The following is a 24,072-nucleotide window of genomic DNA, read 5'->3' on the forward strand; positions in this document are numbered from 1 at the left end:
GTACTAGATTAACCAAAACATCTACTAGTAGTAAACTACCACCTCCAATGGAACAGGGTTATTACCACCGGTCTTAAGCCTAGTACACACAGGTGAAGCAAGTCGTGAATCCATACAAATTTGTATTTTGTGTTCACCCGTGAACGGTCCTGTGAATGCTGGTGGAGAAAAAAGTGGAGAGTTTTGCTTCACGAGCGATGAAGTAGTTCCCGAGCAAAATGTACGGGAATCTCTTTCACACAGATGAATTATAATTTATTAAAGCATAGTATATGTATACTTCTGGTGAAGTGAACGTGAGCACATCGCAGCTTGTGAACATTTGAAATTCATCGCTGGTACACTACAAACTTCAAATTCATTCATCTCATGAATACGCACACAATCAACAAAATACACACATTCCTTTTTTTCTTCAATTTTCAAATTCATTTGTTCGAAAAAATATAAAGGAGGCATAGAAACTCATGAAAAGTAAAATGTCGGATGCTAGCTCCTTCCGTCCTGTTAATTTTAGTTCATATTTCGACCACCGGTATCGCATTTCAACTTTACCAATCGCCAATACTTTACATTTTATCCGAGTTGTGAATTATAATTTGACTCCATTTGGCATCACTTCTCTCTTGCACAAACTTAAAAAAAAAAACATGGTATGCTGTCTGCAAAACTGCAAAGTCTGCAAATGAGAAACCCATACGTCACATATAGTGCGTGCAAGTCCGAGTTGTGCATTTATGTCGGTTAAAAATTAAAATTTCATCTTAATTTCAATTACAATTATTTTGTTTAAACATTGTAATTGTTTTATTTTTCTTGTTTTCAATGAACACATTCCTTTCCTGTTCACTGCTTCCCTCTTCCAATCTATATAATGCGAAACTCGCAAACTTGTGCCACTACTTCGCGTGGACAACTTCAAGAACAACATTCTGGAGATGAAGGTTTTACAGATTCGTTTTTTTTTTTTATGTCTAGACTAGTTTTGTTCTAAAACATCTTCATCCAATATTTTTTTACTTATCTTTTAGGGGCATCGGTGGTGTCAGATAAAACAAGATACTCGCAAGCGTCATCTTCATCGTTTAGTCTTCAAGATTGCATTAATGAGTTTAGAGCGAGGAAAGTGCATCGTTCATCTCAAAGCCAAAGTCAAAGTAATCCCAATACGGACGATGACTTGATAAATCAAAACAAATCGAATAAGCATAGTGAACGTATAAGTAAACCTTGCAAAGACGGTTTTTGTTACTGTTTTACTAGCGATAGCGATGATTTTAGAATTTATAAATCTGATGAGAAAAAAAGAACCCGAAAGTCAGAGGCTACAATAACTGATGATGAACAGGTAAGTTATTGATTTCACTTTTAGCTAAGTCATGGAGTAGAATTTTTAATGATCTTTCTTTTATACAAAGTCTCATTTAAACATTGAGCAATGTTGTTAGGTAACTGAATTATTCATGAGTGTAATGAAGTATAGGCATTCAATCATTAAAGATATTCAATACAAAAATTTAGTATTACTACGTAATAATATACATATTTTACTTAAACAAGGTATTTAAATGTAACTTGCATGCGCCGAATTCTATGGCGTGTTGCAACTTTCTCGCTTCTTTTTCATAAAGAATTTAAACCCATTTCTGAACCAACTCACTATGATAGACTGAATATATTGGAGGAAATCTAGCTTAAACATAGTAGGTACTATCAAGATTTAGAAGTGCAAAAACAACACAAAAGCCCTGTAAATGTGGCCAGTAGCTGGCCAGTAGTAGACTTTTCTTTAACTTCAAGCTACACCTCTTAAAAAAAGGTGAAAGAGAGCTGTAACTAACCTGTGTAACAACTTGAGACTCTTGTCTAAAGTCTGTGTTTTACATTTCACTCACTTACATTTTCTTAAGTAAGCGATTTCGAAGTTATCAAAATTGAACAGTAGAGTGACCGCAACTCATACGGCCCTATTCTGCTATTCGATTCACATGAACGTCTAAAATAAGAAGCCTTTAAATGGGGGTTAAAATTATAATAACGAAGAAGACAAACCTGGGAAAAGACAAATCTCCAAGAAAAGATCTCCAAAAAATAAAATCTCCGAGAGAAAATCCCAAAATTTCGCGCGCGCGATTTGATTGCTTGATACACAACTTGCGCATCTTCATTTTGAAAAGACATCTTTTCAATCATATAATATTTAATTGTAAGCTGCGATAACTTACCTCAAACACTATACTTAGTTCAACTTCCTGTATTCCACAGTATTAGCATGATGGTTAAGGCACACGAATGGTAGGTCAAATAATGAAAGTTCAAATCACGGTTGTTTTCAATAATTTTTTTTTTATGTTGCGTTTTGAAAGAGGAACCTTTATGATTTTAATATTGTCGCCTTTAGTTCTGATTTTAATATGAATTACAGTAGTTTTCGATCATTCTATACCGTTTTTGTTTTTGCTATTTGGAGAATTTTGGGGATTTTTAGAAAGTGGGAGAAAAAATAATTTATTGGAGATATTGTCCATTGGGTGCCTTTCCCCATGGAGATTTTATCCGTGGGGTCAAACATTTTTTGGAGATTTTATCCGATTGAGATTTTTATTTTTGGAGATGCTTGAGAAAAAAAATAAAAAAATAAATTTAGAAAAGAAAAGTACCAACCTACTCAATCTTTCTGTACTTTCTTTTTCTAATGTGTTCAGTTCAAGCAAATTTGTTTTCTTAACGAAATTTCATGCTGTTATGGTGTATAGAAATTAAAATTCAAGATTTAAAAAAAAGTACTTGCAAAATTCATAAAAAACAAACGAAATTTCCAAAAATAGAAAAAAAAATGCAATGATGAGTAAAAATGGAAAAAAATATACTAACGGGTAAAAAAGGCAAAAAAAGACTAAATGAAACGTGTTTGTATAAAGTCTATACTTTCAAAAGTAAAAAAGTACTGCAAACCTTATTTATAATTTTTTTATTATTGAAATCATAAACTTGTCAATCTGGCAGACGGTTTTAGCCATGTCTTTATAGAATTGTTAACCGAATTCAAAAATGTACTTATGATTGTAATAAAATCTATTTTCTAATCTAAAAAAAAAAACCTACTTTCTTACGATAGCGCATAAAAACCTTATACAAAATTTATCATAAAAACATACACAAATATTGTTAAACTATTTTTTTTTTTTATAGATTTCAGATATGTCAAACAATAACCACAAGATGCGACGGGACTCCTTTCCAGCAAATCCCAAAAACAAGCATGATGCTCAATCGAGAAGTGGCCCTTCTAGAACAGTTACAGCTATTAGCAAATTGAAGGATTCTAGTCGAACATCAAAAGCCCCACTTATTCACATCATCCAAGAAATACACAATAATTGTGTAGTATCGGAAGTTCGTGTGAACAAAAATAAAATTCATTACAAAAGTCCTCCATCATCCAAGAAGCAAACAGTAACAAAACCAGGAGTTATTAATGTTTCAGAAGACATACCATTCAAACCACATTCCCCTGCCTACGTGGATCGGGTCAGCGAAATAGATAGTTTAACCGAAGAATTTCAACAAAGTTCCTTGAATACAAGTTCAAGGAGCAGTGATAAGAATGGAGGACGTTTATTAAAAAAACGTTTAAGTGGTACTCGAATCGAGTACAAGCCAAAAAACCTATCAACTCCCCCTCGAAAACCACCAAGGAACATTCCAGCTGCTAACAGTGCACGAACTTCTATAAGTACTGCACCTTCTATCCGAGATGCTGAAAAAATTCTTGATGATTTTCTGCGATTAAAAGGAATTCCTATTCCAAAAGTGACACAAAAGCACAAAAATGACCGCAAGTCCTTTCCACTAGCCAAAAATTTTCTTTCATCAAATGAAGTGGGAATTTCTTCTTACCAAAAACAAATGCCTTCTTGCCCATCCTTAAGTGATATTGAACATTTAGTAAGTGAGAAATCAACAGATAGTTGCGGTGTCGTACTTGAAGACCCACTTACGTGGCAATCGCCAAAAATCAGAGAAATGCTAAATCTTGACACAAAATCTAAAAATTTCCATTCCACCAATCCGGAGTGCGGACCGCAAGTAGGTTGGAAAATTCCACCAAAGCTTGATATCGATACAGTCGATGGAGCTTATCATAATCTAGTTGCCAACATGGAATCAAAAATAACACCAGTCAAATCTGAAATGCCAAATAATAAAACTGAAAGTCAAAAATTTATTCTTGCTGAACAATTAAAAAACTTTGTCTCACATTCTCCATGGTCAAGTAAAAAACAAAAAAACAAACAAAATATCAAAAAATCGAATTCCTTTTTGAATGCATCAAAAACTAAACTTTTAAGATTTGTTACTAAGAAATCTCCCGACACTCAGAATAGATCAATTGGAGTTCAAACATCGACTGAGATTGCAAATGATCAAAACAAAGAGAAGCGTTTTAGTCTTCAGTCGCCACCTGGCAGCTATTTTTCAAACACCCCGGCTAAAACATCAAAGAGTTCCCAAACTGAATTCGACTTTTCACGAACAGTTCAATCTCCACCAAGAGATGAGAAAGTTCCTCAGCGCAAACAACTTTTCCCAATGGAATGTGCCCCCAAGGAAAAACCTCCTCGAAAAATAAACTCGAAGAAAAATCAAAATACAACTTATAAATCGTACAACTCGGATTTGGACAAAGATTTGAATCTTAGTAAAATGGGACAGGTGCTGAGCAATATACGTAATCGGTTAGAAGCTAGTGATGATCATGCTGTGGGAACATTCCGTGAAATAAAACGAAAAGAGGAAATTGCTGCTAACACATCTTTTAGTTACGACTGTGTCGATGGATATGGGTATCATAATGTTTTAAATGTATCCGCCCAAGCTGATGTCCATAATGAGCCAGATCCTTCATATTCGGAGATTGAGGAAGATAGTTTTTTCATAACTGGCAGCCCTGTAAATGAAAATACAACTGGCATTGAGCATTTTGTTTTGGAAAATGATCCCAAAGCTATCTATGCCAAGATTAATAAAACTCCAAAAAAGTCCAAGTCACATTCGAGTTCTTTTAATAATATAATGGAACAGAATAGTCCTCCTAAGCTAAGGAATGTCAGTAAGACTGATCTAAGTACACAAAGTGAAATATTTCTGGAAAATTTAACTTTGGAAAATAATGGTTCCTTCTATGGGAAAGCAGAAAAGATTCAAAATGCACGCCAAGAGGAAAAGTTATACATTGAACTAGTGAGTAAACATACACAAAATTCAATTTACATTCACAAATTTGTAACTTTTTGTATTTATTTAATTTGAGTTTAATATTAAGCCAAGGATAATTTTTTTTTATTTAAATATGTGTTGAATATAAAATGTATCTTTAGTGTTATTTAGGTGTGTGAATTTGGGATACATTTTTGACGTTGCTTAATATTTTTTTGAAGTGCAACACAAAAGAATTAACAGTGTTTAAAATATTTATAATTTTTTACAATTCACATGCTTCCAACACGCGTTGTATAATGAATTTTATTTTTGGTTAACATAATGATGTAATTTACATTAACATTAAAGTGAAATATATTTTTGCTTTTTGAAATTTCTTTATTTATTTTCAATATTTTGACCATTTATTAAAAAAAAAAACTTCTGTCAAAAATGTATCCTCTAAAGATAAAAATTCTAGAGCAGCAGCATTTTCGATGGCGAAAAATGGTGAGAAATTTAACCCAGTTCGCACAGGCCTAAGTCGCTGCTAAAAAAAAAACAAAATAAACAAATCTTGCTCTCCTGTTGGTCCATATATGAGCCATCGTGCAACAAGGGAACAAATTCTCTTTTGTTCTTATTATCTTTACCCGTTTTTTTACGTTTACGTGCGGAATGTCATACATTTAATTTAAAATAGATTAAAAGGCCTTTTAATTTATTTTATTGAAAGTCATACAGTTCCAGAGCGTAGTTTTTAAGTATAATTATTTGAATTTAAATTTTTTTTTTTTCGTTTTCTGCTCAATGTGCCAAATATGATCCAAACCGAAAAACCCAAAATTTTCCGACTTTTAATCAAAAAATTGAAAAATCCTGAAACACGTGTATTTTTATTTAACATAATCTACCATATATATTTTTTTCACGCAAAAAAAAAAATCATGCGGTAAGGGGTTAACGGCACATTTAATCTTGTTTAATATTTTTCAAATTCAACATTTCTGTGGAAATATTTTGGAAATTGTTTCGATTCGTAGTTACCACTGTAGACCAGTGCCAATAATTTTTGAAAATAAAAAAATTACTAGCAGCATATGGGTGGTGGAAAAATTTAGGATAAATGGAATATATGAAAGGGGAAAAATAAATTGCCCACAAACAAATTGGGGGAAAGGGTGGGTGGGTGAAAAAGTGGGGTGGGTGTCAAAAATCGTGTTTTTTTACGATTTCTGTTAAAAGTAGACCTCCTATCGAAAAAAGTTAAATGCAAAAGTTGTAGATAGTAAAAGTGTCTACAACTTTAACTCAAACCATTTTTTTATGTAACCTCAAAAATATTGAACAAAATGCAAAATTACGATTTTTTAATTTTTATTTTTATCTTTTACAAATCGAACATTGCAGAAAAAATCGAGTGCCGTGTTCGATTTCACTAGTCAAAAATTTGTCTAATGGTTTTTTATGCGCTGAGTTCGAATCCGAAGTCAGAGAAATTCTATCACATCACGTTTCCGAGATATTACCTTACTAAAACATCACAAAAATAGTGGACGTTCAAAATTCAATATCTCAAAAACTTTGCACGTTAGAGCAATTCTAATGCTAAATTCAAATTAAGAATGTCAAAGGCCATTAGAAAAGTATAATTTGGTTTCTATGGAAAATTATTTCTCGCCAATATTACTGTCATTTACGGAAAAATCGAGTTTAAAAATCGTGTTTTTTTTTCAACTTTTCTCAATATTTTCTGAAACAAAAGTATATTTTTTGCACACAATCTTAAATAAAAGGTTTTAATCTAAATAACTGCGTTCCAAACTTTTCAAAAATCAAAAATTTTTTAGGTAACTTTTGATTGAAAAATAGGCTATTTTTCAAATTATATTCGTCAAAAATAAAAAAATTGACTTTTTGCTCAAATAAATTTTTAAATAGATAGAAAACATAACAAAGTAATTTTTAACCAAGTATTGTCAAAATAAATAATAATCAAATAACTATTCGAATAGATTAGTTAGTTTTTTGAATGGTTTGAATAGTCGATTATGCCAACGGTCGTGGTCTAAGATCTTATTTCTGTGGCCTTTACGTTTAAACTGTCCAAAACAGGCCAACTTCAACCTCAAAACGATCCATATACATGGCCATACGAAAAGTCCAAATGGGATACTCAATGAGTTCCTTAGGTACTATGTTTCCTCCACAGTGACGTAGAGTCCAGCGCAGATGTGAGCAGACATTGAATTCTTTCCGGAATTAAACTTTTTATGCGGAATTGGTTTAAAACAATAGGTAGAATGAATGGTTTGATTCGAGCTGGAAAGAGCTTATCAGGTTTAAAGGGGTTACACACTCATTGAGTTCAAACAAACGATGAACCTAATTTTTGCATGACCAAGAATTAAGATAAAAAAATAATACAATGTCCCAAAGGTAGTAAAAATGTTTAGTCATTTGTTCCAACGGTTCCAACGCTCTTCTTCACTCCTGCACTCCTTTTGTTAGCCCTGTTAAAAAAGCTTGCTAGGCTATTCGCTTAAAAAGTACATAGTTGTTGTATTTATGAAAAAGTTTAATACTGTTGTATGTTCTTGTGTTTAATTTAGTTCAATTATTATTTTTTTTATCTTATGATAAAATTTCTTGCTTTAATTTATAGGATAACCTCGATGAATCGTATGTTTCCATAAACAGTTTGAGAGAATCCATATCTAAAGATTCTGATGCAGTGTCTTACGAACTTCCCGGAGATGATACAAATGTTATTGCAGTTGAAAATTTAGCTGGAAATCAAAGTACACCAAAGAAGACGACCCATTTTACTAAGGTAGAATTTTATATTGATCCATATTAACTTCAAAATCATTGATTCTGTCATCAAATTTACACACAATTTTCTGCCTTATATTAACAAATAAAAAAAATCAATAAAAAATAAAACACAAAATATCATATCTTTATATGCTATCCTTAAAAAAATTTGTTTTAAAGGTCTTTCTATTATGTAAAATGCATTTGCATGAATCAAAAAAACATACACAAATTATTTGACATATTTTCTACACTTTTCTCTACACTGTTATTGATTCGGTCTTTCTAGAAAAAAGATTCGCAAATTCTATTTGATTTTCTTAAAAATATATTTACTGTAGTTTGGTATGCATATACCGAGTGAGGAATGTCTTCATCAAACATCTAGTTGTCCAGCAACTCCCGGATGGTTACTTTATGACGAACAACAATTTATTCCAACACAAGAGGAGTCAATGAGTTTGCGAGAAGAATCATCATCAACTAATGCCACAACAGACAAAGAAAAAACACAAAATTCTAGTTTATGGAGATATCGGACCCTCAAAGACAAGTTACGAAAATCTTTTCGAAGAAGTAGACATTTCATCAAAAATGAAAGTAAACGTCTTTCGAGTACGTTAAATTCACAAAAAATATCAAACTTGAATCGACTCAATGAACCCTGGGATGAATCATCTTTGTGCATTACAAGTCTCTTTGCGATGGATGATAAAGCACCAGTAAACGATCAATTGACACAGGCAGTAAATATATGTCGACTCATCCCGGAGCTAGAGGATACACCCGAAATGGTGGAAGCAGAGCGGCTTCTTCTATATTCCACAGTTAAACAAAATGCTCAGAAATTAAACGCAAGTATAACTTCTCAAAATGACACTCAAAAAGGGGTTTTGATGTTAAAATCAATTCGATTGCCAATCAAGAAGAACAACGCACAAGAACTTTTCTTTAACTACTATTATATTGGAGTATTCTCCAGTGGAAGGCAGATAAAATCCACCCAGTCAGCTGAATATACAAATGGAGAAGCCGTTTTTAGGAACTGTAACATTTCATTTGATAATTTAAACCCCGATTCGAAAGTTCGTTGCGATATTTTCATGCTGAGGTTAAGAAAAGTTACAACAAGCAAAAATCTTCCTCGCAAAACCAAGGTTAGTTTATTTTTTTTTTTGTAATGTTTTCCAATATCACATGAAACTACAATTTGACTTTTTGCAGAAGTTATGTGAGGTTTCAACTTCAAGTGAAGAAATTTTATCAAGGTTTCGACCACATGCCTCGTTTTTTGTGCAGCCTCGAGACTTAAAGCCTTACAGTTTGAAAGATAATTGCCCGAATGCAAATGAAAACTACTTTTGTTTACACGCAGATAATTCTTTCATGTCTTCCATCATTCCACAAGCTAGAAATAATAATTTCTTAGACAAAGTGCATGTGTGTGGACAAGTGGAACAATTTTTTCGACAACATACAACAAAGGGTTTTCTTCATGTTCAGGATATAAATAAAAAACATAGTTGGAATTTGAGGTGGTGTGAATTGAGTTCGTTAAAATTAAATATTTGGAATTGTCCAAATGATGTGACTGAGCAAGAGCCAATTTTAAAAATAGACCTTTGCTCTTGCAAATCTCTTCCAATTCAATGTGCAGCTAGAGAGATTTGTGCTAGATCACGGTCTTTTTGTTTAGAATTAGAAGCGACAGAAACACCTTCGGTGTATATTTTTTCAGCGGACAGTGTAAGTGATCTCAATAGTTGGATAAGTGCCTTAAATGAAGTCTTAGAATTCATTGCAGACTGGTTAAAATAACTTATCTGCTGTGCAATAATAATAATTTTTTTTTTTACACATACATTCGGTAGAACATATTTTTTAAATGTATTTTTATATAAGTATATTTTTGTCACTTGTTAAAATTGATCACTGTTATTTTTATAATAAAATTTACTGTTTAACATTCCATACATTTTTAAAAATTGTATATAATGTAGTCATAAAAAGCTACGATTTCATATCATAGTTAAAGGAAATAACTTTTAAGTTCTACGTGGTCAATGTTAAACACAAATTACTACGTATTTTTCTTACATTCGTTCATTCATTATTTTATTTTTTATTTTCTTAATTTACCGGTGTGGAATCGATTCAGGTGATAGTTATCCGAAATGTTAAGAAAATAAAAAAAGTAGGTAAATTAAAGTGAAATCAAATAGAAATCAGTAGCAAAACGATTGTTGTTTTGATAATCACCTTACGTTTTAGGCTAAACAGTCAACATTCACCTTAACCGATTCTATCCCAGGTTAGCCTCTTGTTATCGTCTATCTTTTCATCTTTCTTTAAGAAAAATTATATTGCTATTCAAATGTTTAATTTTTATTGAGTTTTTCAGTGCTTGTTGATTTTTATTTTGTTACAACAGTAAAAGGATAAAATTAATTATAAAAAATTAAAGAATATTTTTTTTTTTGTTCCTATTTTTATTAATACGCTAAACATATTCTTAAGAGGGCCATTTTAAATGAAAACGGTATTGTAATCAATAGTAAATCACTGAAAGAGTATGTTTTACAAACAAAATTTTCAATTGAACAACTCTACTCCGTTAAAAATGTTCTTTATTTTACTGATCCAAAGCATCAGAAAAATGCAAAAAATCCTTCTTAACAACATATAACAATGTGTAATACTAAAAAAAGGGTCGGGAAGTAACCAATAACTTGATCTACAAAACGGTATGTAACCTCCAAAATCTGGATTTAAAGACGTTGTTTTAGCCATTGCACAAATTTTTGTTTCTATAATTTTTAACCAATTAGATTTATTTTGCCGATTGCTGGGTATACCACACAATACTTACGGTCATAGTTGTTTGGACCAGCAAGAAAAAAAAAACTGTCTTTCTATACCATGCTTTTTATATCTCTTTGCCAATTTTCTGCCTTGTTTTACCACTCTGACTTACTCCTACAGATTTTAGAAAAAAAAAAAAAACAAAAATTACAAATCGATACACACCATTCTTAGATTTCAAAGTTATACTGTTATTGAGATGGAGTCGGCAAAAATGGGTTTGGCCGTGAATGAGAAAAAAATAAAGTATATGCTTATGTCGAGAAGAGAGGCACAACATAACCGACTCGGTCAATACATCACAATGGACAGTTTGTATGCAATGTGTCACAATAACCTCACACAAAGACGTCAGTAGTTTCTTTGGAATAAGAAGGCATTCAAGCAGTAAAGCCCTCTCTCAAAGACCCAAGGAAGTTATGCACAAACCTTAATCATCCCAGTCCAGTTGTACGGGTTGGAGGCGTGGACATTAACACGAGCGTATGAAAATCTTCTGGGTTGCTTTGAGAGAAAGATTCTTCGGGTAAGGTTCATATAATAAAAAATCTAATCCCGAAGGGCAACGTGGACCAGGAAGAGCTCATTTTAGGTGGTGCACTCAACTAGAGAATAACTTCAAAACAGCTAGGGCTATCTAAGGACCGAGCTGCCGGAGAGGTTTGTAGGTTGAAACGAGATCCATCCTGAGCTGTGAGCGCCACTTTAAGTATGTTATTAAGAAAGTAATAGCCCGACTCTCACAAGTTGTGATTATAGTTAAGATTCGGGTTTTTAAAGTCATTAATCCGTATGGGAAAACTGTCACAAATGAAACACAAAAAAAAAATTATAAAAAAAATTGAGAACAATAATTACAAAGTAGATTTTTACATTAGAAGTTTTTATTTTAAAACGATCAACGATAGTATTTTGTAACATCAAATATAGTTAGTTATGTGTATATTATTACATATTTTTACTTAATAAATAATATGTTAAATAATTTTCTATTTTATATTTACACAAACCACAGGAAGCATTATAACTACACAAATCGCTTAACTCAAGATTTAATATGTTAAAATATTTGTATTCATCTTTGTATTGAAATTATTTATAATCGGAAATATGCATGGTTACATTTGAAGAATATAGACAGGAATAATATGCATATGTATTTACGTATGTATATAAAACTGTAATAATAATAATATTTTATTGATATGGGCAATGTAGTGAGGGCTATTTGAGATTTATTTGAATTATTGTGTGCTCATCTCAATCGTTTACAATTAAACTAAAATAAACTTGTACACTTTGTTGGTAGTGGGGCTATCTCCTATTTCAGTTACATAGAGAGCAGTTCCATTTGGACAAACAGCCAAAGAATGTGGGTTTTTGAATTCTCCCCAGTGACCAATGATAGTTTCTGAACCTGGATCAATAGTAAATCCGCGAACTGGTAACATCGATGTGGGACCATTAACAGCATAAACAAGATCTCCGTATGCAGCTACATCGAAAACACGTCCTAAGTCAGGTTCTTGAATGGTGGCAGCAGGTTGTCCTTCACCAAAAGACGATTGTAAACCAGCTCTAGAAGTAAGTAATATTTTTGTTTTCATTGAAAAATATATAATAAATAGAATCCACGAATTTCTTACTTTGGACAAACAACACGCATGTTTTCTCTGTCAGCAATACATAGGAGGTCCAAATGTTCAAGTAAAGTGATTCCATGGGGCACTTGTAATGACATAAATTCTGAAAAGTAAAAAATATAATAAGGTAAGGTATGGTTTTCTAAATAAATACTGAATGCAGATCCTACATAATTTATAATAAAATACGAAAGCCACCAAAAAGCAATAATAAAGATTGTAGGTTCGAATGACAGATATTGTCCCATTTATGTAACTAGCCTTTTAGTCTAGGGTAAAAGACATCAGACATTAGTCTGATCGCAAATGACTGCATGTACCTAAACAAACCAACCATGCAAATATGAAAGCATCCATTTTAGTAAGTTACTAAGTCAAAAAGCAGACTGTTTTTTGAATTTGTGGTAACATACTTAAATGGTTTAAGCATTTTACTAAATCGTTTAAAATTTTGAGCAAGTAGGTTTACTTGAAGGTGAGCTAATTTTTCTTAAAATTTTCTTTTGAAGTTTTCAGTAATAATGTTTTAAGAAAAATTGCATACTTTAGTGATTCATATGAAAGTTTGAAATTCTATTTTTTATTTTCTCAACGCGGGTATTTGGTCGAGGATAAAACGCCAGTCATGAGTGTTTTTTTAATCAGAGAGACGAGGGCGTCAGGATCCGAGGAATTTTAAGTATTTACCATAACCTTAATTAATGTGGCTAAAATTTATTTTCTAGTTGTGATAAAGGTCTTGGCTAACCCCGCTGATTATTTAATTTTGAAGGGATGTCAATTGCTTACAGCACAGGGATTCTTTTCAATGGTTTTCAGGTGACATTGACGGTTTAAACAAAGCAAAGAGTCAATTGAAGATGATTCTCTCTGCAAAATTCATGGGTACAAGTTTTTAGGATACAGAACGGATTTTTCTTACCGATTATAAAGAATAGGGTGTCAATTTAACCAGTGGATACTACACAAACATTCCTGCATAAACAAAAAAGAGGCCATCAGAGCAAAAAAAAGGGAAAAGTGGACAAAAGGGGATTTTCTTTTCCACGACAAGAGCCATTTTGCGACAACTGCCTTACAGAAATATATATATATACTAGCTGACCCGGCGGACTTCGTTCCCCCTTTTCCAAGTTTTATTTCCAATTTTTGATTTTGTAATGTGTTAACCTTTTCCCATTACACATAGGTACATACATATGTAAAACTGTTTAAAATATTAAACAAAGCAAGTCATTTGTTTGACAGCTATTACAAATTTATATCGGAATTTATTCAACCAATAAAGGTTATATAATTCACAAATATACAAAAACTGGCTCTGGTTTCACTTCTTATTTTTTTTTTGCAAAAAGTGCCTAAATCGATGAATCCCGCCTGCCATTATAGAAAAATATGACTCATTCTCCCTTTCTTTTGTGAAACTGTTAATGATTTGTGTTTTGCACCAGAGGCCTGGAATTCCAACACCAAGAACGATCTTTTTACTTTTTTTTTGTTTAAACAACCTGTTTTCTTATGACGTTATCACCCAAATATTGAATTTGCTTATAACTTGACAACATACCAGGTCCAACTATAAAACAAAACCTGTCTCGAACGAACCTTATCACACACACACACACACACACACACAAAATTTCATAAAAATCTATATCTACTGTCATTCGGACTTCAAATATGGAATTTAACTATAACTTGACAACAGCGCCACCTACCGGGTCCAATTATAAAAAAAAACCTGTCTCGGACGGACCTTATCACATAAACAAAATTTCACAAAAAATCTGTTCAGTCGTTCGTTCAAAATATGAAATTTTTCTATAACTCGACATCAGCGCCACCTACCGGGTCCAATTATGAAACAAAACCTGTCTCGGATGGACCTTATCACATCCACCAAATTTCAGAAAAATTTCTCCAGGGGGCCAATTCTGGTTCTGTGAATAAGTGAAACGAAAAGCTTTTCACTTGTTCACTCATTTTATTCTCGTTCTGTGAAAAAATGAAAACAAACATCAAAAATATTCATATAAATATATATTTTTTTCACTAAATTATTTGTGATATCATAGGATGAGAATCGTTTTTCGTTTCAAATGAATCGAAAAAGTGAAGAGTGTTTGAAAGCTAAAATGAAAAAGTTTTTTTTTTCGATTCACGTTTTCACAGAACCAAATTGGCCCCCAGTCTGGTCAAAATATGAAATTTTCCTAACTCGACAACAGCGCCACCTACCGGGTCCAATTATAAAAAAAACCTGTCTCGGACGGACCTTATCACATAAACAAAATTTCACAAAAATCTGTTCAGTCGTTCGTTCAAAATATGAAATTATCCTAAAACTCGACAACAGCGCCATCTACCGGGTCCAATTTTGAAACAAAACCCGTCTCGGATAGACTTTATCACATACACAACATTTCATAAAAATCTGCCCAGTCTTTCGTTAAAAAATTCGCAATTTTCCTAAAATTCGACAACAGCGCCACCTACCGGGTCCAATTATAAAAAAAAACTGTCTCGGACGGACCTTATCACATAAACAAAATTTCACAAAAATCTGTTCAGTCGTTCGTTCAAAATATGAAATTATCCTAAAACTCGACAACAGCACCACCTACCGGGTCCAATTATAAAAAACAACTTGTCTCGGACGTACCTTATCACATAAACAAAATTTCACAAAAATCTGTCCAGTCGTTCGTTCAAAATATACAATTTTCCTAAAACTCGACAACAGCGCCACCTACCGGGTCCAATTATAAAACAATCCTGTCTCGGATGGACTTTATCACATACACAAAATTTCACAAAAATCTGTCCATTCGTTCGTTCAGAATATGCAATTTTCCTACAACTCGACAACAGCGCCACCTACCGGGTCCAATTATGAAACAAAACCTGTCTCTGATGGACCTTATCACACCCACCAAATTTCAGAAAAATCTGTCCAGTCGTTTAGAAGGAGTAGGCTCACAAACAAACGCACAGGAGAATTATATATATAAGATTGAATTACCCATCTTAAAACTCAGATTTGGCTCTCTGATTATAATTTTTTTTTTCCAAAATTCAAAAAAGAACTTGGAAGAAAAACATTTAATAACCATGAACAGGTGAAATAATTATTTCGGTTTTTTTTTTTTTTTTTTTTCTAATTTAAGTAAATAATTTAAAAATTGCCCTAGCTTCTAGACGATTCGTTTCTTCTTTCGACCTAAACCAAAATTAATTATTCAAACAAGTTATTCAAAAAAGGGGAAACAGAATTCATGTTTACGAATTAATATATAATAGATTATAATATTTCTTACCTGGAGGTTGGGGTATGGTTCGTAAAAGCCTACCAGCTGCATTAAATTTCAAAATTCGTTGATTGCAATAACCATCGGCAACGAAAAACTAAAGAAAAATAGAAAATTAAAATAAAATATCAAAATTCAAAACATATCGAAGTTATAATAGATACCTCCCCAGTTGTAGACACAGCAACATCCGTTGGCTTACACAAATGATTCAACGATGAACCAGGCTTGAAACGTTTTCCAATAGTGATTTGTGGTGTTTCCTCATATGGCTTATACTAAAAAATTATTAAACATAATGAAATCGAATATGCCTTATCTCCAAAAACAGTTTAATTTACTTTAAACACTTGATGCATAGCAACATCTGTTATCCAATAGTTTCCATATGTGTCAATAGTCAATCCATGCGGCAGGTAAAACATCGATGCTCCCCATCCAAATTGAATACCTCCAGTTTTTGAGTCAAGTACATAAATTGTATTTTCTTTAATCGGTCCATATTCGATTAGGTAAAATATGTTGCTATCATTAAATGTACTGAAATTTAAAAGAACATTGAGAAATGTACCAACCCAACAATTTTCTTTGTCTTACTTGGCATCCCAATATCTATCGCTACGGTGAAAAATCACTGGATTTCCATGCGGATCAATGGATACTGCTGTCACTTGACCAAAAGAATGTTTCTCTTGGGGCCAATTTTCCACAAGAATTGGTGTGGGTACATTTTGTGTTCGTTCTTCTTCAGATGTTAGCTCAGAATTTTCCTGCTGCTAATTTGTAATATAGAAAGAAATCTCTTACGTTGAAAACGCACTATGTGTAATGTCTGCAAGAAATTTATACTTACATTTTCCTTGAGGCGTCTTTTGATAAGTTTTCTTACATTATTAAAAAATTGGTCATTTAAGGACAATTCATCACAGTTAGCTAAATGTAACCAAGTGCAGATAAATAAAATATTGACTACCCATTTTTTCAGAACCATATTGAAGCTTCACAAAAATTTTCAATATTTCTTTTTTATATTTTCTGAAGAAGTTTTATTGGAGTAGATGCTGTTGCCACGAAAAGTAAATAGATATTATCTAACTAATGGGCTGTCACTTGGAGGTATTTCAATACTTATGACTATTATTGGTGAGTTTGCGTGGATTAACTATGTTTAGAGGAATTTCGTCAACATTAACTTTGGTTGTAAACTCTTGCACCCTTATCGATTTTCCAACGTGTTGCTCCAATCCACCACCCCTAATTATTTTGCCGCCTGTCGTCGTCCAATTTTAAATAAAAAATCCAACTACGAATATACCCTTATTTTGGTTATTTTTTATTATTGGTTGATATTATGTGACTATACAAGAACTTAAAATACTTCAACTGACATGGAACATCTTATGGAACACATTAGAGACGACAGTTCGGATTTCGAAGTGGCCAGATTATGGTTATGGAATTCAATAATTTAGAAGATTAGATTACTTCCTTAAGGACCCCAATCCCACGTCGGTTGTGTCCATATATAACCGGTGTTTGTCATAGAACAAAATGCATTGTAATAACGACCCGGTGACCTAAAAAAATACAAACAAGGTACACTTAAAACTCATAAGAAATGCATACCAACCCTTTTGATAAGCTCACCTGCAATAAGACCATTGAGGGCATTTGCAACGAAACATGTTTTGAAATTCCTCCTTACACACCTCATTCCACCAACACGTTCGCTGTAAAATTTTGTATAAAGTTACATATTTGTTTAACATACATTTTAGATGATTGTTTAATTTAAGAAAAAAACTTCTTAGATAAGTTACCTCTGTCATGTAACCGTGAACACTTTGGTCAGAATAGCTTCGTTTGGTTATTCTCGATTGAGTTTGGCTTAACATCAAGGTGCAGGTGAAAATTGTTAGAAGAATCTTTCAATTAAAATTTTTGGAAATTCATATTTGTTTTTTTTTTTCAAAGCTTTTTTTTCTGAAAATTTTTATTTTGAATACCTTTTTCATTGTATTGCACAAATCAAATGCACTTTCACTATGTATGCACTAAAATTTGGATTCTTATAAGGACGACCAACGAATCTACTCTAATCTGTATGTGTCCTGGCCAGCTTTATTGAAGCGTGTATAATAATCCTTTTGTGTGTTGGGTTGTTTGTTTATATTTCTTTGCTCGGTCCATTGCTAAAAGTACGTGAGGATTCACTTTTACGTCATCATTAGATGCCATTTTTAGCGGGGGTGGGAGATGAAGAAAGTCATATCCCTTGCAAAAAGGTAATGTGGTGAGAATGGCAAGAAAAAAAAAAAAAACAAAAATGTTTTGGTGAAGCTCTCTATAAATACTTTATTTTAAAGATTTCTTATAACTTGTGGTAGAATTTCTAAAACTTTTGAGATGAAATGAGGATAGAAAAAAACAGTGGACCAAAATACAATAAACTTCAATAAATGGTTTCAATAAATGCCAAAATCAGTGAACGAGAGATTTTTTTTGTGTTTGGCAAGGCTAGGTATCCACTATTTTGCAATTTTTATGAAAAAGGGAAGAGAAACATAAAACATTGTTACAAAATTGCAATAATAATTTTTTTTTGTGCAAAAGTGTGTAGGTATGCATTTCGGCGCCAAGTACTCTTTTAAAATTTGGGGTTTTCGTAATTTTAAAATAATTTTCTTCTGCTTTGAATAAACATCATTTGAATAATAAGAAAACAATAGGTTGAAATAATTGCTCTTGTAATTTTTTACATAAAAAAAATATTACGCATATACCCTAGTGAACCATGTCTGGAGTGTAACAATAATAGTGCCCTTTTTTATAAAACAAAAATTAACTTTTTGGGTGAGTTCAGATATATTTATTAAATTGTAACGTACACGGAAAAAAAGCCACGGAAAATCAAGCGGATTTCTGGTTTCTGCACTTTTCTGTGTGCACTTAATATGGAATGAAGTATTCGGCAATTTCCCCCTTGGTTTTGAAGATTAGTCCTTTTTTTTTAATTTTTAATGTTTTTGACAAAGATATGACTTCATCTAACGTTTCACGTTTAATTGTTTTAACCCGAGATTTCTAAGACTTTAATTACCTTTTAACATTAGAATCATGTGAAATGATTTGGTATGGAACTCGTTTTCCCAAAAAACGATTATTTTATGTACTTATGGCAGGTGGTACCATCCCGATAAAACATGTTGGTATAGCGTTTTTTTTTTATAAGTCTAATAGTTAATTACAGTCTTATTAAGGAGCGAAATCTATTTTTATTTGCAAACTAAATAAATAACATATCAAATAAAAATATAATTGTGTTGACGATCTTCGAGAAAAGTTTTTTTTTCAACGCATTCAAATAAATTAAAGACTCACTTAAGTCTCGTGGGCGAGAAGAATTTTTTTAAATTAAAATGTTACTCATCTTTGAACGAAATTCTATTTTCGATTCTATAATTCTATGATCTTTTAAATTTAAATCAAAAGGAATGTATATTGGAATGTCACACACAACAGGTCTAAGTGTTTGTTTTGTTTTCCACCTGGAAGAAGGAAAATTTGATGAAAAGATGTGTTTACTCAAAATTGTTCTTTATTTTTCATATGACGTGTTTAAGATCTATAAAAGATCTTATTTGTTGCTATAAAAACAAACCAGATTAACTCTAGATATTTCTAGCCAGATAGATATTTGTAACAGAACATACAACTGTGGGCAAGTAAAATTTTCATTGACAGAAATATGAACGTTTCCTTATGTGACAATGAAGTATTTATCATGGTGTGTTGAATCCCTCAGAATGCTGGAATCGAATGCGAGTTGGGATGTGCGGAAGTTAATGAGGCTTATTTGTAGGCGTAGATTTTGATTCTATTTCCTTTCCAATGAATGAAACAAACACTTTCTTTCTAAGAAGGGCTGCTGAAATCGACTTATTAACACATCAAACTTGACAGGATTCCATGAAACCAACAGCAGATTTTTAAATGGTTTTGAATTGCATTTAAAAAATGCCAAAAGGTGGTCCAGGGAAAACGCATGATGTTAATTTTAAATAAACCAAACATTTATTAGAGAATTATCTTTTTTTTTTAAACAAAATATCGGACAAATGCTCGCCACGACTCCGGTGGCATACCTCTATCTGATGGTCCATATTTTCAATGACTCTGGGGCAAAATTGAGGTTCAATGTCGTAAGTGTACCGAATTATCTCATTTTTTAGCCTTAGTAGCCCAAAATGTATGTAGGTACGTATTAATAAATCGTCGGCGGAAAGCAAAATTGTTCTAAATCCACTTCTTACTGAAAATGAGATAATCATGCAGTTTTACTAATTTGAGGGTGCTCTTTCGAATTTGAAAAGCGTTTTTGTCTAAAAAATTTCTTCAGCAGATAATAAAATTGATATTGAAAGAACAAACTTTATACAAAACATAACTTCAATTACCGACGAGCAAAAAAAATATTACTTTCAATTTCAATCAATTTGAAACTTAAAAATCGTCCCCTGTAAATTTAGCTTTTTGTGACTTAGAACAATCTAGCTTTCCGCCGACGAAATGTTGATGCAATATGGCCCTACATACGGCACATTAAGTTTGGTCGTTTTGTTTTTTGACACATTAATTTGAAATAAAAAAAGTTATAATCCTTTTTATACAATGAAAGTTATTTTTTTGTGCAACACAGCTGAAAGGAAGGCTCTACACCAAGGTTTTGCGTCCAGCACTCTCTACGGTCAGGGGGCACAATGTTAGACCGAAAGTATGAGAGTAAATTAATGGCAGCCGAGATGAACATTTTGATTACCTACTTACTTTGTCATTTTTGTATGCACATTAATGTTTTGTTTGATAAATAAATAAATTTGAAAATATTAAGAAAAGATTTTTAATAACTACTATTTTCGAAAAATATTTGAAAAGGTTTTTAATAACTACTATTTTCGAAAAATATTTGAAAATTTATTAATTTATCAAATACAAAAATTGAATAAGAAAAGGAATAGTATATAAATTAATAAAATGCATTTTAAATTTAAAAAAAATATTTATTGCAAATAAAAAAAAATTGCATAAGAAAAAAAATGCACGACTGGGTCGCACGTACTTGCTCTTGTAGTTAAAAATATCTTTATATTAAATATTTATTGGAAATTAAACATTTTGTTTAGTGTCGAGAAAAAAAATTAAAAAAAAAATCGAAAGTTAAAAAAAATCCAAAATTAAAAAAAAAAAAAAATTGCAAAAACTTTTTTTTAATTTTTTTTTACATTTTACACTTCAAAATGATGTCTTAAAATTTTGAATGAAATTGACTTGTGCTTTGATCAAATATATGAACTTAAAAAATATTTAAATTTTTGAAAAACGGCAACGCCATATTTCCGTTCTCCGGATTTTTTGCGAAAAACTAAAAACGCAGTTTTGTTAAACTCAATAAGAGTATAACGTACCTACACCAAATTTAATCAAAATCGTTAGAGCCGTTTTCGAGAAAATGGCAATACCTCGAAAACGGTATATGGGAGGTATGCTTTAAAAAAGAGATATTGAAAAACTAAAAAAAATGGACCTAGGGTATTACGCAAAATTCATCTGTACCAAGTTTCAATTAAATCCATCCATCCTTTTAGGCCCTAGCTCGATGTACAGATGGATGCACACACGCACAGACGCACAGACCGACGGACGGCATGACGAAAACCACTTTTTTGATCTTCTCCATCATCGTAATGTTGGTTTTGATTAAAACCTCGAATTTTTTTTGCTTCACGAAACCAATACTTGCCCTATAGAGCAAGTAAAAATATTTATACTGCAACTGAAAAAAATTGGCGCTAAAAAAAATGTTTTATTGCAACTGAAAAATATGTATTTGCATTGAAAAAATGTTTATTTGAACTAAAAAAATTTTGCATTAAAAGAAAAATATTATTGCATCTGAAAAATATGTGCATTGAAAGTAAAATTTTTATTGCCAGTAAAAATATTTTGCATTAAAAAAAAACCTTTTATTGAAAATAAAAAAAATTCTGCATTAAAAAAAAAAAAAAAAATCAATGCAAAATGTGTACATTAAATTAGGCGCTGCATTTGAAAGTGGTACCTTATAAGTCCATTTTTTTCATTTTTCGAGATATTTAATTTTGGTTTGCATTTTAAAGTTTTTAAAAATACATATACATAATATGTACAAAGCTAAATATAAGGGAATTCAGCTGATACATTTAAGATTATTAATAAGTCAAATTTTAAAATGCAATTAAATTTATCAGAATTCTCAAAGAAAGTTAACGATTTTTAACTGCCAAATGGACTTAACCGTTTTCATTAATAATAAAAATTATAAAAAAATTAAAACCAAACTTAGGTATAAATCCATAAATATCCGTTAATATTTTGTCAACTTCAGTCTGCACATGTTTGATTCATATTCCTACATTGATTAATCGCCAAATCATTCGACTTGACTGGAACGTTCGTATCGCTGGTCATAAAATACTTCGCTAAACTTGACAGTTCGTACAATAGAACGAATTGATAGATTGCTTGGTTCAAGAGGTTTTATTAACAAGATTTGCGCCAAATCAAAGCTGTGAAATAGTGCTTAAAATCTGTGAAGTTTCTTTAATCCTTTAACTGCCAGGCTTTTAAGTGCCCTGTTATTTCACATTTAGTGTCGCTCAAAATGATAGCCATGGCAGCTAAAGGATTAAAATTATTATATGCGTTGAACTTGAAATATTCGCACTAGAAGTTCATATTGCAAAGGCATTTTTCATAAATGCGTAAAACGTACTTGCATGTATAGATGTAAGACCATATGAAAGATATTTTAATTCTCGTTCAATTAACCCTTTCGAACCCAAGCTATGAAAATCAATATTAAAAAATGTTTTTTTCGGTATTATCGGGTCAAAAACATCACAACTAAGAAATATGAATAGCAAAAAGTTATTTTCCAAAATAATAAATAGCAAAACTAATGTTTTTTTCTCATTTTACATGTAAGTAACATGCACTGCCTATGACCACCAAAAAAAGTCGGAGAACTGAGAAAATATTTTTTTATTAAACTATAATGTATGCTACTTCTTCTAAGCAAAAAAACAAAACACTTTCTGCATTAACATTTTTTATATCTTTTTTTCAAAATTATGATCATACATAAAAAAAAAATTTTTTGCAAAAAAAAAAATGTGAATTTCAGTCCCTTTTTCGATAAAAAAAATTAAAGGTATGATATTTGACTAACTTTTTGTAATAATCCAGTTATAACACCGAAACAGTGAATTGAATTGTAAAAATCTGTAATTCTTCAAAAATACACAGGAACCAAAAACTAAGTCAAATCAAAAATTTGGCAGATACGTGTCAAGTTATTTTATTTATGCTCTCTAATAACATAAACATTATTTCAAATACCTTTCGTACTGATTTTTGGTGAATTATTTCTCAAACATCGAATTTCACGGTTTTGACTTTTAAACGTCCATATCTCGAGTAGCAGATTTTTTACATTTTTGGTTTGTATGTGTGACTTATATAATTTAACAATATCTATCGATTCCAGTATCAATCTTTTTTCTACCACTCTTTGTTAAGGATATAGCTTTTTGACCTTTTTTTAAATTTACCTCAGTTTCCCCTTCTAAAATGTCAAATTTCTAAAAATCCTGAAAATTAAAATTTTTCAAATAAAATTTCCTATGACATTATATTTTTTTTATAACTCTTAGGCTTGCCATATAAGCAGGGTCGCATTTTGAAAAATTTGCAAAAATAAACTTTAAGGCCTGGCAACCCTATGCCTTGACAGGATATCGCTAGGCAACCCATGTGCAAACTGTTTCTTTAGACACTACCCTTCGGAAAATATAGCTTTCAACTGGTATAATGAGGTGGATAGGTCGTCCCATGACGGGATTTCTCCCTTTAATATGTTGAAATATGAAAATAAGCACCTTTTCAAAAAATCCCCTCGCAAAAACGGTAAGTTAAATTAAAAATTTGACAGACACATGTCAAGTTATTTTATTTTTCCTAACTTATCACATACAAATTATTTAAAAAATCTTTCATTCTGATTTTTGGTGAATTATTTCTCAAATATCGAATTGGAGTATCATGACTTTAAAAAGACTATATCTCGAGTTGTAGATTTTTTACATTTTTTTGTTCTATGTGTGGCTTTTATATTTTTATAATATCTATCGAATCCAATTTCA

The 24,072-nt window shown here is 31.6% G+C and overlaps 3 protein-coding genes across 4 annotated transcripts; 1 reads left to right on the plus strand and 2 right to left on the minus strand.

Moving 5' to 3' along the window:
- The first annotated feature begins 682 nt into the window (after positions 1-682).
- LOC129907094 (uncharacterized) lies at positions 683-9,990 on the plus strand. Of its 2 annotated transcripts, none has more exons than XM_055983160.1 (6): positions 683-944; positions 1,032-1,348; positions 3,193-5,244; positions 7,868-8,035; positions 8,361-9,176; positions 9,244-9,990. In XM_055983160.1, the coding sequence occupies exons 1-6, from the start codon at positions 875-877 to the stop codon at positions 9,835-9,837; spliced, it is 4,017 nt and encodes a 1,338-aa protein (XP_055839135.1). In that variant the 5' UTR covers positions 683-874; the 3' UTR covers positions 9,838-9,990. The 2 variants fall into 2 exon arrangements, with proteins under 2 accessions (XP_055839135.1, XP_055839136.1); XM_055983161.1 differs by having other exon boundaries at positions 9,247-9,990.
- A 1,874-nt stretch (positions 9,991-11,864) lies between these two features.
- On the minus strand, positions 11,865-16,926 carry LOC129907098 (peptidyl-alpha-hydroxyglycine alpha-amidating lyase 2). The gene is made up of 7 exons (XM_055983165.1): positions 16,686-16,926; positions 16,430-16,608; positions 16,174-16,372; positions 15,997-16,110; positions 15,842-15,929; positions 12,528-12,627; positions 11,865-12,459 (listed from the first exon to the last, which is right to left on the minus strand). The coding sequence occupies exons 1-7, from the start codon at positions 16,821-16,823 to the stop codon at positions 12,156-12,158; spliced, it is 1,122 nt and encodes a 373-aa protein (XP_055839140.1). The 5' UTR covers positions 16,824-16,926; the 3' UTR covers positions 11,865-12,155.
- Positions 16,927-17,009: 83 nt separating this feature from the next.
- Positions 17,010-18,099, minus strand: LOC129907106 (uncharacterized). The gene is made up of 4 exons (XM_055983180.1): positions 17,839-18,099; positions 17,653-17,757; positions 17,480-17,562; positions 17,010-17,409 (listed from the first exon to the last, which is right to left on the minus strand). Exons 1-4 carry the CDS (start codon positions 17,845-17,847, stop codon positions 17,322-17,324), a joined length of 285 nt encoding a protein of 94 aa, XP_055839155.1. The 5' UTR covers positions 17,848-18,099; the 3' UTR covers positions 17,010-17,321.
- Positions 18,100-24,072: the final 5,973 nt, after the last annotated feature.

This window comes from Episyrphus balteatus, chromosome 1 (genome assembly GCF_945859705.1).
Source record: "Episyrphus balteatus chromosome 1, idEpiBalt1.1, whole genome shotgun sequence".
Lineage (NCBI taxonomy): Eukaryota > Metazoa > Arthropoda > Insecta > Diptera > Syrphidae > Episyrphus > Episyrphus balteatus.